Source organism: Crocodylus porosus, unplaced genomic scaffold, assembly GCF_001723895.1.
Source record: "Crocodylus porosus isolate Cpor-Errol unplaced genomic scaffold, CroPor_comp1, whole genome shotgun sequence".
NCBI lineage: Eukaryota > Metazoa > Chordata > Crocodylia > Crocodylidae > Crocodylus > Crocodylus porosus.
In genome coordinates, this window is record NW_017728947.1 from 33,420,319 (window position 1) to 33,439,022 (window position 18,704).

Below are 18,704 nucleotides of genomic sequence, written 5' to 3' on the forward strand. Positions count from 1 at the left end.
TACCCACAACAAACCCGTGCTGGCTGTCCCTTAGAATGTTAGCCTGGGCCAGTCCCTCAAGGATGGCCTCCTTAATAAACTTTTCTAAGATCCAATGGTTGTGGTCTCTCTCTCAATGTTAACTAATGTAGCAAAGGTTTTTTTTGAACTGGAGTGTTTGCCACAGTTCATGCAGGGCCATATATGTTGCAGTTCTTTAGTTCACACTGACTGCACATGTTGCTCCTGAGCCAAAGTTGGGATTGGATGTCCCTGCTGTAACCAATAGGTCCAATTGCCGGCTTTTAATGAGAAAGGAGCAGCGTAAAAGGCACATTTCTTTGTAATTCTTTTGTTTTGTTTTGTTAAATCTTTCCTGCAGCAGAGAATATGTCCGGCTTGAGAAAACCCCATCCTGGTAAATCTTTAGGTCTCTGCGAATAAAGCTTTACAACAGGGGATTGGGACAGTTTCTGAAGCTCGCATCTGTTTCATGAGTTCTGTCTTGTATTGCAAACACCATGCGCTTTACTTTAAAGCATAGGGTGCCTTGGTTATATAGAATGATTTATAGTGCATCACCTAAGCCCTTGTGGGCTGGGCTGGCATGGCCGCTAAGGTGCAGGCTTAACAGCCCAGAGTTTACAAGTTCAAGGCTATAGCACAGAGATGGGCAGTTATTTGGGGTGGAGGGCCATTTAAGATATTTTGGTGGGCTGGGTTGGGGGACAGACAATTGATCCCATCCGGCCCTGGCCTGTCCACCCTGCACCCACCGCTGGGGGTGCTGGATGGAGCGTGCAGGTGAGTGGGCAGGGTCTCCACGGAGAGAGGCCTAAGACCCCTGTGAGCAGGGTGTGCTCAGCTGGGTGGATGGGATGGTACTGCGGGTGGGCTGGGAGCAGCATCCAGGGGCAGGGGATTGGGGCTGGGATCATGGGACAGTGGCAGTGCATGGCCAGGGTCTGGGGTACAGCTGCAATCCATTTCCCGCAAGTCCCTACCTGTGGAACTGGCACTTGTCACAGGGACGTGTGGGGAGCAGATTGTGGCTTTAACCCCACCCCACAATCCCAGCCCCTGACAGTCCCACCTGCCTACCCTGCTTCCTGCCTGCAGTCCCATCCCATCCACCCAGCTAAGCATGCCTTGCCTGCAGGGGTCCTGGCCAGTCTCCATAGAGACCCTGCCTGCCTACTCCATCTGGTCTCCCCAGCAGGGGTTGTGGGGTGGGCAGGCCAGGGTGCCTGGGCTGCGGGGACAGGTCTCGCAGCTCCAGCAACTGGAAGGAGCTGCCACTGTTGGGGCTGCCAAGAAGCTGAGTCTGGCTGCTGCATTGCCCCAGTCCTGCTGTGCGCCCGGGGGCAGCAGGACCGGTTGCATGTGCCAGAGCTCAGGCTGTCCCCTGCACCTGCACCAGCGAGCTGAATAAAATCCCTTGGTGGGCTGGATCCAGCCCATGAGCTGTATTTTGCCCATCCGTGTCATAGCAGAAGCACTCATGGCATGGTCCTGTCAGATTCTACTAAACCTGCAAATTCTGCAAAATATCTTGTCATGAGGACATGAGAAGAGGAAAGCAAAGATGTAATCCTTGCATAGGACAGGTTTGGTAAAGGGCAGGGGAGTATAAGTGGGTGTGAAAAGGAAGAGTGCCAGGTTTTTCTTGCAGATTTTTCTTTTCCCCAGTAGTAAGAACAGTCTGGATAGGGAATTCCATCAGGTGCCTTCTCATGTCTTCAGTTCTGAAGCATCCTTCTTAACAAACAATCTAAAGGGATTACATTCCTGCTGCGGCGGAAACCCTGGGTCCTCTTCTTTCAATTCATATTTAATCTTCTTTGAATTGCCTGGGTTTCTAATGATGAGTTTGTTTGATAATTACAATGTTAAGGCTTTTAACCTTAAATTATTAGTGTAAAGTTGCAGTCTTAACTCCATCTCCACAAAGTTTTTTATCCAGGAATCTCCCTTTAATTTATTTCAACTGAATTCTTTATAGAACCTGAAAACAGGCTTTCCTCTTTTTGTTAAATATAATCTAGAAATTAAGGAACCATCTGTGTCCCACATACTAATCCCCAAATCACAAAAAACAGAGTGGAGATTAAGAGTGTACAGAGTGGCTTTGAAGTGGGAGGTCTTGGACAGAGCTTTCAACATTACGCTCAATCCAGAAGAAAGATTGAAAGGAAATCCATGAAACTTGCCAGAGAAAATGACAATAATTTGCCCTTCTGCAGTGCAGTCCATCTGGGAATAAAAAAAAAGCCTTTTCCAGATATTATTTAGTCCAGGTTTGCATTATATTTTAAGGTTGCTAAATATTAACTTCTAATTTAAAAATGGGGAAACTGAGTCATGACTTCTCCAAGACCCCAGGGAAAACCTGTGGAAAGAGTCCAGGAAAGAACCTAGTTGTCACTTAAAGCACTGCACCCCCCACCCTGAACTGCAATACTTCCCTTCTCCACACACAAAATCCCTACAAGAAACAACTCCTTACAGACTACGTTAAAATATTACGTATTATCTATGGCTACTAATGTGCCCATTGCAAACTCAGAGGTAATTAAATGGGTCAATCTGAGGAGGAACTAGTCAGCTTGTGCTTATATGAAGATTTCTAGCTAGGGCTTGTGGTATCCAAAAAACAGCTGCACAGTATCAGAATCAGTGAACCTAGCAGAACAGGAACAAGGAGTGAAGCAGGAGGGAGTGCTAGCAAACCTCGTTACATCTCCAGGCAGTCCCTGCAAGGGGATGGCTCTGTATCTTTAGAAGGTATTTATAAGGCTCATCACTAGGATAGCTTAAGAAATGAAGAATGATGCGTGCTTGTGCCCATGAGACAGGATGCTTGTATTCCAAGCCTGTCTGCTATAGATTTCATGGGTAACCTAAGGAAAGTCACAGTCTCTTTGTGCCTCATCTGTAAAAATCAAGCTAAACCTTCTTTAGCTCAAAGGTCTCAATGATATTTATAAAGCACTTTGAAGTCCTCCTAGGATGCAAGGTGTTACAGAAAGCCAAAGTGTCCCTAGTGTTAAAACTGACTAATAATGTGCCCACGTACTTTAGCTGCCGTGGCTCGCAGTCCAATCCCGGTAAGAGCAGCCTGGCTGTCTGCCTGATGTCATCACTGTCCACAGTTAGACTGCGCCGGTGCTCAGCATAGGTGATGGCCACACGCATCCACTCCATCAGCGGGGGCAGAAGCATGAAGGGCCTGTGCAAAGAGTGAAGAAACCCATTACAGTTAACACCAGCTTGTAATCTTGTACTGCAGGGGAAAAATATACTTCATAGTTTCCTGGACACAAAGGCTGGGAAACAGTCCAGGAGAACACTCCTCCTTCAGAGGCATACTCTGTCTGATTAGCTGAGCCAGACTGACCAATAGTTCGACAGGCAGAAGGAACTGCAGGTGGGATGTTAGCTTTGACAGCTCAACCCTGCTAACCTGAACTACTATTTTATTCAAATGGAAATATGTTGCGAGTGATTGTGTAAAGGATGTTGCCTTCTAGAGCCTGGCTCACAGAGAGGATAAGTGGCTACCTTATCCCCTCTGCTGCTGCTATTAGCTATAGGGGAAGTTGTAGTGGCTTGGGTTCTTGGAGCTGAAGGGTTCTACTTCCAGCACCTTGTATGCGTTTTATATAGTACTTGCCTCTGGTGTTGCTAGCACCTGGATTTATTAAAATGACATTGAAAATACCTATGATCATTTAAAATGCCAATTAGCCAAGCTTATGCAGTTCTTCCCTTGACATCTGCATTGTACTTTCAGTATCGGTGATTCTTCTCACTCAGTCTTGCACACTTGAAGCCCATGCTTACATTTTGACACAGTTGTCTCTCTAGATGTCTGTAGTAATGCTAGAGCTATTAAGGAGGGTCGGAAGGGACCTTGTAGATCTTCTAGTCCAACCCCTTGCCATGGGCAGGAGAGAAAACTGGGCTCAAACGACCTCAGCCAAGTAAACATCAAGCCTCCTCTTAAAGACCCTCCCAAGGTAGGAGCCAGCGCCACTTCCCTTGGAAGTTGATTCCGGATCCTAGCCGTCCTGACAGTGAAGTAGCGCCTCCTCATGTCTAGTCTAAACCTACTCTCTAGCAATTTATGGCCGTTATTCCTTGTTACTCTGGGAGGCACTCGGGGGAACAAGGTCTCTTCCAATCCCCACTGGTCCCCCCTAGTACATTTATAGATGGCCACCAGGTCCCCCCATAGCCTTCTCTTGTGGAGGCTGAACAGGGTCAGGTCCTGTAGCTTCTTCTCGAAGGGCTTGCCGCACTGTCCCTGGACCATGCGAGTGGCCCTCCTCTGGACCCTCTCGATGCTGGCCATATCCGTCCTGAAGTGCGGCACCCAGAACTGGACGCAGTACTCCAGCTGCAGCCTGACTAGTGTTGCACCGAAGGGGAGGATCACCTCCTTGGCCCTGCCTGAGATCTATCTGTGGATGCACAACAAGGTACGATTAGCCCTACTGACTGTGTCCTAGCATTGTCAGCCCATGTTCATCTTGGAGTCGATGATGACTCCAAGATCTCTTTCTGCCACCGTGCTTTTGAGAAGGGAGTTCCCCAGCCTATATGTATGCTGCTAGTTTCTACTGCTTAGGTGCAGCACCCTGCAATTGTCAGTTTTGAATCCCATCCTATTCTTGTTTGCCCACCACTGTAACCTGTCCAGGTCCCACTGTAATCTCTCCTTCCCTTTTAGCGTGCCCACCTCACCCCAAATCTTGGTGTCATCTGTGAATTTAAACAGGGTGCTTTTCACCCACTCGTCCAAGTTGCTAATAAAGAAATTGAACGGTGCAGGCCCAAGGACCGAGCCCTGGGGGACTCCACTGCTCACATCCCTCCGGGTCGAATATGACCCATCCACCACCACTCTCTGGGTGGTGAAATTGCCCCTCAGTCAATTTGCTATCCATCTGACTGTGTAGGCATGAATGCCACAGTCACCTAGCTTTTTAATGAGAATGGGGTGGGAGACAGTGTCAAAAGCCTTCCTGAAGTCCAGAAGGACTATATCCACTGCAACACCTGCGTCCAGTGATTTTGTGACTTGATCATAGAAGGCCACCAGGTTGGTCTGACAGGACCTACCCCTAATAAAACTGTGCTGGTTGCCCTTGAGCATCATCCCTGCTGCTGGCCCTTCACTGGTGTGCTCCTTGATAATCTTCTTAAAGAGCTTCCCCGGGACCGAAGTAAGACTAATGGGCCTACAGTTGCCTGGGTCCTCCCTCCTCCCTTTTTTGAAGATGGGGACCACATTAGCCCTCTTCCAGGCATCCAGCACCTGGCCAGAGCACCACGAGTGCTCATAAAGCCATGCCAGTGGCCCCACCATAACCCCTGCCAATTCCCTCAACTCCCTGGAGTGGAGAGCAACTGGATCTGCTGATTTGAACACTTTTGTGTAAGCTTTTTTCAAAGGAAAACAGAACACAAGTACTTTAGATTTAAAAGAGAAAAAGAAAAATGGGAAGAATTGAAGTCATTTCAGGAGAGCACAATGTGAACACATCTACGCATGCGTTAATGAGCCATAATTACTGTGCATTAAGTTTCGTACCAGTAATAAAAGATACTAACTTAACACATGATAATTGGTGCTACTGCACAGTAGCACCAGTTCATGTCTTTCAAAGTGATGCTAATGAGTTGTAGTGCCTAGGTAACCACAATAATTTATAAATTATTATTTTCTCAGCCAGAATGGCTGACTTGCTTGATTGGGCTTTAAACTAAGCTCGCTGGGGGATGGGCAGACAACCATCGGAGCAAGCTCACCAAGCACCAACTGCAAAACCAGCAGGTTAGGATGCCCCAGCCCAGGAACAAATTTTTTCCAGGAGCACAGGGAAGCCTAGGGCCTGTACACTTACGTGCCTGTACACTAACGCTAGGAGTTTGGGGAATATACAGAATGTGCTGGTCCTTCTGCTAAACAGAAATGACTACAATCTCGTAGGGATCATGGAGACCTGGTGGGACTTCTCCTATGACTGGAATACCTGTATAAATGGCTATAACCTGTACAGGAGAGACCGTGCTGAAAACAGGAGCAGGGGTGTAGCTTTCTACGTGAAGGAATGCTACACGTTCCTACAAACTCAGACTGGCACCCAAGGAGGACAACTGGAGACCCTTTGGGTTAGAATATGAGGGGAACATAGTGAAGAGGATACAATGGTGGGAGTCTACTACAGACCTCCAAACCAGGAGCAAGAGCTTGACCAAGAATTCACCAGGGAACTGGCCAAGACTGCATGCTCTCAGTGCATGGTTGTCATGAGAGACTTCAACTACAGACATCTCATGGGATGAGCGTTCAGCCAAATCCTTTTGGTCACAAAGCTTCCTTACACGCATCGATAAGCTCTACCTGTCCCAAGAAGTTTATGGGTTGACAAGAGGCAAGGCACTGCTGGACCTGGTACTGGCCAAAGGGGATGATCTAATCAGTGACCTAAGAACTGAAGGGAAGCTGGGTGACAGTGACCACGAGTTGATCACTTTCACTATCCATTATTGCAAAGCTGGTAAGTCAGCCAGCAATGCAGTGTAGTCCTTGACTTTAGGAAAGCTGACTTTCATAAGCTCAGAAGGCTTGTTCTTGAGGCCCTGAGAGGCCCTAATTTCACAGGAAGAGGGTGTTCATGATGAGTGGTTGCTCCTTAAGGAAGCGATCCTAGAAGCACAAGGGGAGTCCATCCGTCCCCACCTGTAGGCAAGGTGGTAAAAGGGCTCAACTACCCCCCTGGCTCAACAGGGAACTCATGGACCTCCTATGTCTAAAAAGAGAGGCGTATAATGGATGGAAGACAGGAAACACCACCAAGGAGGAGTATACTGCACTGGTTTGCATCCGCAGGGAGTGAATTAAAAAAGCCAAAACTGCAACTGAACTCCATCTGGCTACATGAATCAAAGACAATAAAAAGTTCTTCTTCAGCTATGTGGGGAAACAAAAACAAGGGCAACATTGGACCCCTAACTAAACCAGCTGGGGCAGCTGACTACTGACACCCAGGAAAAAGCTAATCTGCTTAATGATTACTTTGAGTTGGTTTTTCACGAGCCCAAAAGGGACCACCTTGCCGAACGTGACGTGGAATGATGATAATATATGCCTACCACTGGCATGGATCTTGTATCATAGTATCATAGTACTTAGGGTAGGAAGGAACTTAAACAGATCACCAGGTCCGACTCCCTCCCCAGGCAGCAACATGTGCCGGGATCATATCACCCTAGCCAAATATCTGTCCAGCCTCCTCTTGAAGACCGCCAAGGTCGGAGACAGTACCACCCCACTTGGGAGCCCATTCCGGAGCCTGGCAACCCTAACTGTAAAGTAATGTCTTCTGATGTCCAGCCTGAACCTTCTGTCTAACAATTTGTGGCCATTATTCCTATTAACTCCCATTGGTGCCTGGGGGAACAAAGCTTCTCCAATTCTCGCTGGTCCCCCCCAGTGAGTTTGTAAACAACCACCAGATCCCCTGTCAGCCTTCTCTTGTGGAGACTGAATAGGTTCAGGCCCTGTATAGGGCCTGCCTACTGCCCCTTGACCATGTGAGGGTGCATCTTGAGAGGCTTGACCCCCATAAATCAGCTGGTTTGTATAAGTTGCACCCAAGAGTGCTAAAGGAACTGGCAGACATCATAGCACAGCCACTGGCGAGGATATTTGAGAACTGGTCGTGCTCGGATGAAGTACCTGAAGATAGGAAGAGGGCCAACGTGGTACCCATCTTCAAGAAAGGGAGGAAAGAAGACCCGGGATACTACAGGCCAGTCTATTTGACCTCAATCCCTGGGAAGATTTTGGAAAAAATTCTCAAAGAAGCCATCCTTGACAGGCTCACAGAAGGCAACAGTCTGAGGGATAGCTAGCATGGGTTTGTTGCGGGTAGGTCTTGCTCGACTAATCTCATTTCTTTCTGTGACCAGGTAATGTATCACCTGGACAAGAGGGAAGAGGTTGATGTCATATATTTGGACTTTAAAAAAGCCTTTGACCTGGTGTCCCATGATGTCCTAATGGAAAAATTGGGCAACTGCAGCCTCGACCACTCCACAGTCCGATGGCTGGGGAACTGGCTCCGAGGTTGGACCCAGAAAGTGGTAGTTGATGGAACTGAATCAACATGGCGCCCAGTCACTAGTGGTATCCCCCAAGGCTGTGTTCTTGGACCTGTACTCTTTAATGTCTTCATAAACCATCTGGACAATGGTGTCAAAACTGGACTGGCCAAAACTGGACCGGTTTGCTGATGACACCAAACTTTAGGAAAGTGTCTCCACACTTGAGGGTAGGCTGGTGATCCAGGATGACCTTGATAGGCTTGCAAGGTGGGTGGATGGAAACCTGATGGCATTCAATCCAGAGAAATGCAAGGTACTCCACCTCAGGAATAAAAACCCACATCACACTTATAGGCTCGGCAGTACTACACTTGCTAGCACCATGACCCAAAGACACTTGGGGGTCATGATTGAGCACAAGATGAATATGAGCCACCAATGTAATACCGCAGCTGGCAAAGCGAACAAAACTCTGGCTTGCACCTACTGATGCATCTCGAGCAAGACCCAGGATGTCATCTTCCCACTGTACTCGGCCTTGGTGAGGCTGCAGCTGAAGTACTGCATCCAATTCTGAACTCCACAATTTAGGAAGGACGTGGAGAAACTTGAAACAGTCCAAAGGAGAGCCACTTGCATGATCAGAGGGCAAGAGAACAGGCCTTATGACAAGAGGCTGCAAGCTATGGGACTCTTCAACCTGGAGAATCGCAGAGATGACTTGGTGGCAACCTATAAGTACATTAAGGGGTGGGCATCAGGATCTGGGGGAACACCTGTTCACCAGGGCACCCCAGGGGATGACAAGGTCCAACGGTCACAAACTCGTGCAAGACCATTTTAGGCTGAACATAAGGAAAAGCTTCTTTACTGTCCGAGCCCCCAAGGCCTGGAACAGACTCCCCCCAGAGGTGGGACAAGCACCTACTCTGGACACTTTCAAGAAACATTTGGATGTTTATCGTGCTGGGGTCTTCTGACCCTAGCTGACTTCCTGCCTCTTAGGCAGTGGGCTGGACCCGATATCTTATGAGGTCCCTTCCAGCCCCAATGTCTATGAAATCTATGAAATAATAAATAGTAATGCTGATCACCTCAGCCGTCTTAAACTATCCCATAGCAAGTACCCCTGCAGGCAGCATAAGAGACCCTTTAATTGTAACAGGTACAGTAAGATGCAAAACAGCCCTGGGGATATACAGCCCTACCTTAGCACAAAGAGCTACCTGGTTTTTGGGCTCTGATATATCATCATGCTCTCACATAGCCAGCATGACAAATGCTGATTTGTTTGTTTTGCCCCAAAGATGCTTGCCATCCCTGCACTAGGCTCAGAAATGCCAACTGTAATTAAAACCACCATTTTTAAATCCAATTCAGTTCATTCATGCTATCAAAGAGCTCTTTCCCATTCGAACATTTGAACTGCAGGGCCGAGAGGGAACCCCTCCTTTATGAGACTCAGATCATATAGCCGCACATGATAGAGGGATATAAAATGATTTGGGTATACTACTGAAAGCTGAGACCATGAAAGGCATTTTCAAAGAGGTGCACAGAGGCCTGGGGAGGATGGAAACAAGAAAGAAGCACAAATCCTGTTAGAAATCATTATAAATAATGGGATTTGCAAGTGGAACTCCCTCTCTAAGGCTTTGAATATCTAGTCCAAGTGGGAATAACTCTGCTCTACAAAATGTGTCATCTGTTTTCATTTTGCCAATAGTAAAGTGCAGTCCTCCACAGGGGCACCCTGATGTCAGTATACACAAAGTGTACGACTGACCCTCTCTACTTCTTATTCCCTTGGGCTCACCCAGATAAGTGTCCACACACTCCTGGACCCATTCAAGCACCTATTCAGTCTCCTCAGCTTAATCAGAGCAAGGATGTTCCCAACAGTACATTCTCAAGCACTTTGTCCAACCTGCCATCATCTTAATGAACTGAATTTTAGGCTTCCAGAGATTCCCTTCAGAAAAATTATCTGCCAGCACAATAGGATCTCACCACTAGGAAGGTGTCCTGACATCTGGATAGATTTTCAGAGCCCACTTAGCTAGTGCCCAATCTCAGGACATGTGGAATTCTTTTCTTGGGTGATGCGAAGGTCAGTAAAAACAGAATACTTCCACTGCCAGGGCTGGTCGAGGGGTGTTGTATCTACTGACTCTCTTCCCTGGAAGTGGCTGTTAGTTTGGGGCTTAGTTAAATGCTCTATTGCAGAGGACTTCAATCTCTTTTAAAAAAAACCCCACATTTAAAAAATATATATTCTCCTATCCCTTGCATCATTATCCACCAACATCTCTGTGTGCAAAGGAAAGTCAGAAAGTAGTCTCCTAGCAATGGGCAAGGCCATGTGAAAGGCTGATCGATGCTGCTGCTGGATGGAGAACTTCATGACACCATCTCTAAGCCCTCCAGTTCAGCCTCGGTGAGCCTGCCAGGAGGTGACCCCAATCTATGCAATAGGCCCCAGTAAGTGCATCACATAGCCTCTCTACTTTCCAAGGCAATGCTCAGACAACAGCAAAATACCGTTGACTCAACACCAGAAATAACACACCAAGCAGAAATTTCCATGCTACAAATGTACATGCCAAGATTACAGATGGCCTGTGTATGCTAGCAGGCCCTGAATGTGAAGGGTTTGATGCAAAAATAAAAGGTTCCCTGATCTGAGCTGAATTTTCAAAGGCTTTAAAATCTCCCAGCTTGGTGAAAAGCAGGTCACCCAGTGTCCAACAAAGCACGGCAAAGTTCTCACACTGGAAATGAGCCGTTGTAAAGTTTGATCTCTTCTTGCTGCTACCAGAATTTTAGCTGCTCTTCTCTTCTCGCACTTACCTAGTTGTTTTATTCGATCAAAGGCACAGCCAGTGTTGCTCTATGGACCAAGCTCATAGAGCCCTGAAGTCCCTTGGTACTCTGTAGTAATAACACTGTGTTCAGCCACTGCATACAACTTGCACCCTGGACCAATAGAGTCAGGAGTAAGAGGAATTTGGAGATAACCACCTGATTATCAAAGGCTCTGAATATCCATATCTCCTGATGAAATCGGGATTTTGAAACTGAGGATAAAACTGCCCAAAACACAACAGCCTCTCTACTGAAACAGTCCTCCTGCTCAAAATGGTGTACTAATTGTTTCACCACAGTAACTGTATGCCAGTGGTGTTCTTTTAGCCCTGGCCCTAACCACCTACCCTCTATCTTCCCAATCTAGTTAGGTGGATCACTATCCCCTCTGGGATAGGTTAGTTGTAAAACCCTTTCTTGTCCATGGGATTTCTACCCTGAGAAAGGATTTCCTTATTCTTAAGATTTTACACAACTATTTCCTTTCTTCATAGTTCATACAATCCTCTTGGGCATGCTCACAGGAGCGGTTTATGTTACTTTACTCACTGAAAATATCTAGGGAAAGATCCAAGCTGCTGTTACCTGATCTGAGCTCTTCAAGACAAGAGACAATGCAGTGGGAGGAAATGCCAGCATTGGCGTGGGTTGTATCGAGCACTTTCCCCCCTAAATAAACAGAATTATTGCTCTACCTGGCTTTTCACCTTAGCTGCTGTTTGCCTTCAGGCAAACACTGATCATTTCAAAGAAGGGAAAAATATCTTCATGGAAAATTAACCAAAAGATGTCTCAAACTGAAGAAACAAAGTCCTGTATGTGCACTATGCATATTCTGCAGGAGTTTTTGACATTTAGAAAAATCTGGCAGCTCATAAAATCTGCACATGAAGTGATCCAACCCTGGGAAAGGCTCCGACTCTTTGTCCCTGGATTACGATGGCTCAGCCCTGTCCAAGAACACATACTCATTACTTTCCAGGCAGAAGAATGCTACCGTTGCTTCATTCAGCTTCTTCTTATCGGGCTGTCTTCAAAATCAGAGTAACCCCGGGAAGCATAGGGCAATAATAAGCAAATGAGCATGACACACATTTGCATCTTACAATTAGATACAGTGATATGCTCCCAATATTATAACAAGAGGTTCTAGGGTATTTTCTCCGTTTCTTTATCCTGGGATAAACTCTATGTCCCCATGGGATAGGGGCAGAGTAGGAGATATGTATTCACAGAGAAGGGAATCTGTTTTTTTTTCTCCTTTGAAAACAAAAGGTCTCTCTCTTAAACATAACCAGCGAGGGAAGCAGCAGCACTTGGCAGAGGATCTTACATTCAGTTCACTTGCTGAAAATGCTTATGATCTGTTCCTGGAAAAATATACTTTTGATTATAATGGCCAAGGATTCAGTTAGGGTGCATGTGTGGGGCATGGGGTGCCTGCCTTAGGGACCTGCTCTGAAACTACCTGGCATCCAAAGCAAACTGGTTCATTACAAAGGAATTAGTCAAACAGCTAGCTCTTCAGAAGTGTTTTGAAGGCTTAGGGGTATGTCACTTCTGGCAGAGATTGGTTAGTTTTATGCAGAGAAGGAGACATGTAAGAAGCTGGGAAAACTCTCAGTATTTCCTTCCATTTGATTAGTGTTATCCAACTCTTAGAGACTAATCAGGAGAGGTCTGAAGAACCTGTAACATCTGATGAAGCCTCTAGAATTTCCCAAGGATTTCTACTCTATCTTCCTCCGACCTTCATCCTCTCCCCACACACCTAAACACGGACATTAAAAGTCGGTGTGAGGAGCAGCATTTCGCCTGCTGCCTCCTCTCTTCTCTCCCTCTGCTGGCCCCTGGTTTCCTGTTGTGCTATGGTGAGACAAAGACTACATGGCCAGCAGCAAGGGCAGGAGGAAGAGGCTAGTGCCTAGAGAGAAACTAGGAGGTGAACTTCCTCTGATAGAAGGCCACTTCAGCAGAGCCCCTCAACAGCCCAGGCAAAGCGAATCCGAAGACATAATGGTAAAAGCCCACCATGGATCTAGTATGTCCTGTTATTCTCCCTGGGCAGAGATGGGAAAGTTTAATAAAGCTTTTCACTCTTATGTAGCTGTTTTAAATCTATGCAGACTTGTACATCACAAAACACATGCAAATGCCATTATCCACACTCTGTCAGCGTAAGCCTCATTAACTCTTCCACCTGTGATTTATGGGAACTATATGTGAACTGCAAGTGGACAAGAATCTCAGATCTTTAGTTTGTGGTGTTTGGCAAAGTACTGGACAGTGACACTGTTTCCGTTGGCACTGAACAGACAGCAAGACAGGGAAAAGAGAAGAAAGGACAGTTGCCTTCCCCCATTACCTTCCAAGAGAGAAAGAAAATATACCCATTCAGTTATAGATGGGATATAGACTTAAAATGTCCTGGATTTGTGTTTGAAATGGATGCAGGCCATATGACTTGACCCAAACCCATTCCATATTTTGGGAAAATTCAAATCTGGACCCACACTTCATGGTTAAGGCACATTTCATGCCAAGTTAATGGGGAACAAGGTCACCAAAGAGTGAGGTGGCCCTTTAAAGGGGTATAGGGCTTGCTCATCTGTCCTGTTTTTAGCCCATCTATACAATAGAGGGAATTACCATGCTGGGACAAACCAGATGATCATCTATGTCAGTGTTGTGTCTTTGATAGTGCTTAGTAACAGAGGTTCAAGGGGAAGATACAGTGGACCATTCATAAGAGGAGGTTAGGGACATCTGGCCCATAGCAGAATCTCCTGCTTACTTCCCATGATTTTATGATTCGCTTGTATGTTAAATGATGAAAGCAATTCAATTTTTCCATGGATATTATTATTATTCACATTGATGTCTAACTGCTAAGATCTTTGCCTGAATATCTTGTGGAGTTGCACAGGTCAACCAAGCAATTCGTAAAAAGCATATCAGAAGATACTGGAATGAAAATGTTTGGTGATCACTAGATCACCAGGCTTCCTTTTCTCAGGTAGTCATCCTTGCAGTGTCTTCCTCATATATAAAACCCAAATAAGTTGCCCCTTGAGTATCTTCAACCTAAAAAAAAAAAAAAAAATCACAGCTCTGAGCTTTCCTATGAATTCAGTCATGCACAGACAGGTTGTCAATTACTCTTGCCTTTGGGCATCCCAACAATTTGTCAAAAAGTTGTCCCTGGAAATGAGGTCCACGATCTGTGAGGTTCTACTCCATAGAAAACATAAGCCAAAGAAATTAAACCTCGAGCAAAGTTCACCAGAAAACATGATGAAATTGCTGGGTTTGTGAGGAACTACTTACAGGTCTTGAGAACAAAATGCTTGAGCATGCAAGGCACTTATGACTTAATGTAATTACATTTTTATAAACTGTGTTTTAACAAGGAACAGGAAAAGATCCCAGTTTCCAAGCCGAAAGCAAGCACAGTTTCTGCTCTGGAATGCACCGTGTTTCTTGTTATAAACCAAGTCTGTAACAGTTCAGTTCCATGAAAGAGAGATTGATGAGCTCTAGTTTTCTAAACAAAAAATAATGGAAAAACTACCTGCAACTCTGTTCAGTTGATTGTAAGAGTCAGGCATAAGCATTAACCATATGTGGAAAAAAAAAATCTAAGCTATTGGCATGGCTGGTTTCTACCCAACTCTTTCCTGTGGACACATTGCGAGCCCCATTGATTCCTACATTGGTACTGGGGCCAGTGAACTGCTCCTAGTTCAGACCTCAACTCACCCTACTGGTAGAAGCAGAGAGCGGGGAAACACAGTTCATTTCCTTTTCCCACCTAGCTAAGATTGTTCAACAGTCTTCTATAAAAGCTCAGGTTGTCCCGTACAGCTGCCAATCTGGGAAAGAAGGGAAGGGGTGTGATGGTAGACAGAAGGGTTGAACCTGATCTGTATTCTTAACCTCAAATTAGCATATATTTGTATGTCTAATGCACACTGGTGAGAATCAAGCATTACTGACGTGGCTAGACTGTGTTTCTGGCATCTGTGATCATTCTAGTTGGACACTGTGTAAAATAATCTGCCTGCTCTTCTGACTGTGCTATCAAACCAGTAAAGCAGCCCACTACTGCTGGTCTCCTTACAAAGAACCACAATACTTGGCCTTTTACCTCAGATTGAGCAAGTGCATAATCAGATTGTTATAAAAAGGCAGGTAAATGGCTCAGAGTATGTGATCCCCACCCCCCATTAGCCATTTCTGTGCATTAAAACCATGGGGGTATGGAAGGCTACAGTTCATAACCTGGTTTCCAGCAGAGTTCAAAAGTATCTCTTCTTTCTTGTGTGTGTCTACAGGTTGCAATGTGGAAAGCAATGGCTACACCCACAAAACAGGTAGATCCATGCAGCCTGGAGCAAGGCAGAAGGAGGTGCAACTTGCAATGGTTGCAATGTGGGAAGCAATGGCTACAACCACAAAACAGGTATAGCAAGTTGTACCTCCCTCTGCCTTGCTCCAGGCTGGCAGAGCCTGAGCAGTGTTGGGGAGGATGCATAATGCTTCCATGCCTTCCAGTCACCACTGCTATGGCACTTTATTATTGCAGTTCAAAATCCATGGCTGAAGCTGTCTTAAGTGCCTTGCTCAAAGCTACACAGCACGTGGGTCTGAGCAAGTACTATACCTTAAGTTTTCTGACAATGACCATCTCTGTGCCCCAGTGAGAAAACTGACCTTCATCCCCTTTGCCCTTTCTAGTCTCCTTTGAACGCCCACTTAACTAGGGGTGGGCAAACAGACCTCACACTTTATCCATTTATCCATCTATCAAATCAACAGGTTTGATAAATGACACTGCCAAGAAAAGTGTCCGTCTGTTCTCCCACTTACTTCCATTTATTTCCCACTTAATGCAGCCCTTGGAAATGGGCAACCCTGGAAATCTCAGAAGAAAGCCCAGTCTCATGCGTGTGTAGTCTAAAGGGCTATGGGAAAGCTTACACAAAGATTAGGAATGCCTCCAAATGTTTTCTCTCGTTTGAAGCACTACAGCACTTAGAGGCCTCACCTTCCAAACTGCCCTGAGAGGGTTTACTGTCACACGCTGCAGGTGCAATATAGGCTTAGGAGGAAAATGCACATTTGTGCAAAATGGTTGTTAGACAAAGGCTTCTGTGACATGCTGTGTGGTAGCCAGATGCAAAGGGACTGGGCTAGCATCCATTCTGGGGCAGGAAAAAATAATGTTGACTCCTATAGCCTGTTCCAAGAGCTACAGGAGAAGACTAAGGAAGGACTGGTCTATCTGCAAGCTGATTCCGAGAAATCCTGGCAGCATGTATCATGAGACAGAATGGTTCTTCGCTATCTGATGCCATAACCTTCCTTTCCTAACCCTTTTTCTGCATCACAATTGGACCACTGTGCATAAATCCCATAAACACCAGAGGGAATCAACAGAGATAACAGGCCTTTTAGTTATGACTCAGAATTTGCCAACTGTGTATTTTAAAACACATGTTGTTTCTGAAGCCAAGGACCCATTTGCCAAGTTCAATCCCAGAACAAATTTTCCGGGCCTAGTTGCAAAAAACCCTGAGGATGGAGGGCTGCCCTGTCTAATGAAAGTTGCTGACAGCCCCTGAATTACAACAGTGTGAACAAAGTACCAGTAAGATGCAAGCTTTGTTTGCAGTGCTGGAATATCTCAAACCATTCAACTACTAATAAAAGTTGCTCAGCTAAATAAAAGTCAGCCTAACGAAGGCAAATGGCTTTGGCAATAAATAGGAAATCATTTCCAGTTCACTTACAGCACCAGCCGGAACATAATTAATATCTCAGAAGAGCATTTTCCAACACAAGACAACATTCTGTGGAGCACGAGGCCATCAGAGGCTGAGAAGACTTTCATTTTGGTAGGGAGGAAAGGCTGATAGGCAGAAGCATAGCTGGTACAATAAAAATACCTTACCTCTTAAATTGTTTGACTGACTTTGCTTTTGTGCAGAATGTGGTATTGCTGTGAGTGTGCTCTTTGTGCAATTCCTGATTGATATTGATTTCAATGTTTTCTTAATGAAAAATCAGTCTTTTCCCCCTCCCTATAATGAGCTGAGAAGAAGAGCTCAAGAAACTCATTTGGTGAGGAAGTGTGAGAAACGGACTAATATCTGCAAATGAAGAGAACTAATTTTAGAGTACTGTGCTGAGACACCCATTGCAAATGTGCATTAAATCATTTACCCACCCTACCCAGGGCTCTCCCTATACTAAATTGGCTTGTGATTCCATGAGGTTTCACAAAGTGACCTGCATTCAACGGAGACCACCCAGCTGCTGTGTGACTCAGTAGGTGATAAGTGCTGAATCAATACCCGAGTACTATTCATCATCTTACAAAGGAAGTCTTCTGTTAATGACAAGAAAAGGGTACATCTGATTGCTGGTGTGTATGCACATTTTTCAAGACCACAGTTGCTAAACCTAATGTCCTACATGAGTACCAGCTCATGCAAATCTGTTCCTTATAATTAGATTTCACCTGCAGTTTTAAAAGGTTTCCATACTACCCCAAGCTCCTGTTTTAAACTGTTGTAAAGAGTTGATGTTCTCTGGAGCAGTTAGGTCTTCCATTTTCTTTAGAGGCACTTGTATGTTAGGGAGAAGTGAAGTGATGCAGCACACCCTCCCCTCTTAGTTAATTAACTCAAGCCATCTATTTTTAGAGGTCATACACTTAAATTGTACCATTTACCATGTATTGAATAAGAGATTAAGAAGTATTAGAAGTGATAAGGATGGCTTTGTCTTTAAATAGGACACAACTTTATTGTGCTATCTTGTCACACCCAGCTGGCAATCATTCCTAGCTAGGCCCGTGAATTTACTGATGGGTTTATCTTCTTTGCTATTTTTGAGGGGAGAAATCTCATCCTTTTAAACTGATTGTGCAATGCCCCACACATATGTCTTTGAATGGCTGTCACAGATAAGCTGCTGGCCTGGAAAGAATCTAATATACAGACATAAATGTAGACATTCAAACACTGCAATTTCAGACACACTAAATGTACAGATGGCAGCACTTGGGTATTAGAGCCACAGATTTCCAGTCTTTACTTTCTGTTTCAACCTCTGTAAGTACATGGTCCCTTACTGTACATTAGACATACAAGTAGGAGCATCTCACTCTTTAGCTAACATGCCATAAGAATTTCTATAGACAGGAAACAATGCTAAATGTAAAATCCAGATGTACTCTTCAATTTATGAACATACACAGTTGTGGGAGTTTTTCAGCAGACAACAGTTTGAATGAATCAGGAAGAATTTAGGCAGGAGACCTGCACAGCACTGCTGTGAAGTTTTTGGCACCTATCAAATAATATTAGCTTGCTACCAACTCTAATTATAAATCATAACATTCTTGCCTTTTGGATGAATAATCTAAAATGGTCTTTTCCCCCAGGTTCAAGGCCACCAGTTAGAGAGCTCCAGCCATCATCAATCAATATGCTACAGACAACAGCCACAAACTTCTAGAAAACTGTACTCCACTTGGAAAGTCTGGCTCATTCAGTTTCTTAAACACAGGCATTTACCACTTGTATTAAAGAAGAACTCTTTTAACAGCTAATAATAGATTGTCCCTTAGGCTTTTTGTAGGCAACCACTTGGAGGACATTACTCACTCATTCACACAAAGAGCATTACAGTATATTTTTAGTAGATAACTCCCTGCACTTTGCACAGATGTTTTTGGA

General features: G+C 45.2%; 1 protein-coding gene across 1 annotated transcript in view; it reads right to left on the minus strand.

The window, feature by feature from the left end:
* ABTB2 (ankyrin repeat and BTB domain containing 2) overlaps positions 1–18,704 on the minus strand; it is a 189,482-nt gene that overhangs the window by 27,726 nt on the left and 143,052 nt on the right. Inside the window, exon 4 of the mRNA XM_019552142.1 lies at positions 3,056–3,208. Coding sequence (XP_019407687.1) covers positions 3,056–3,208 — 153 coding nt within the window. The remainder of the gene's footprint in view (positions 1–3,055; positions 3,209–18,704) is intronic.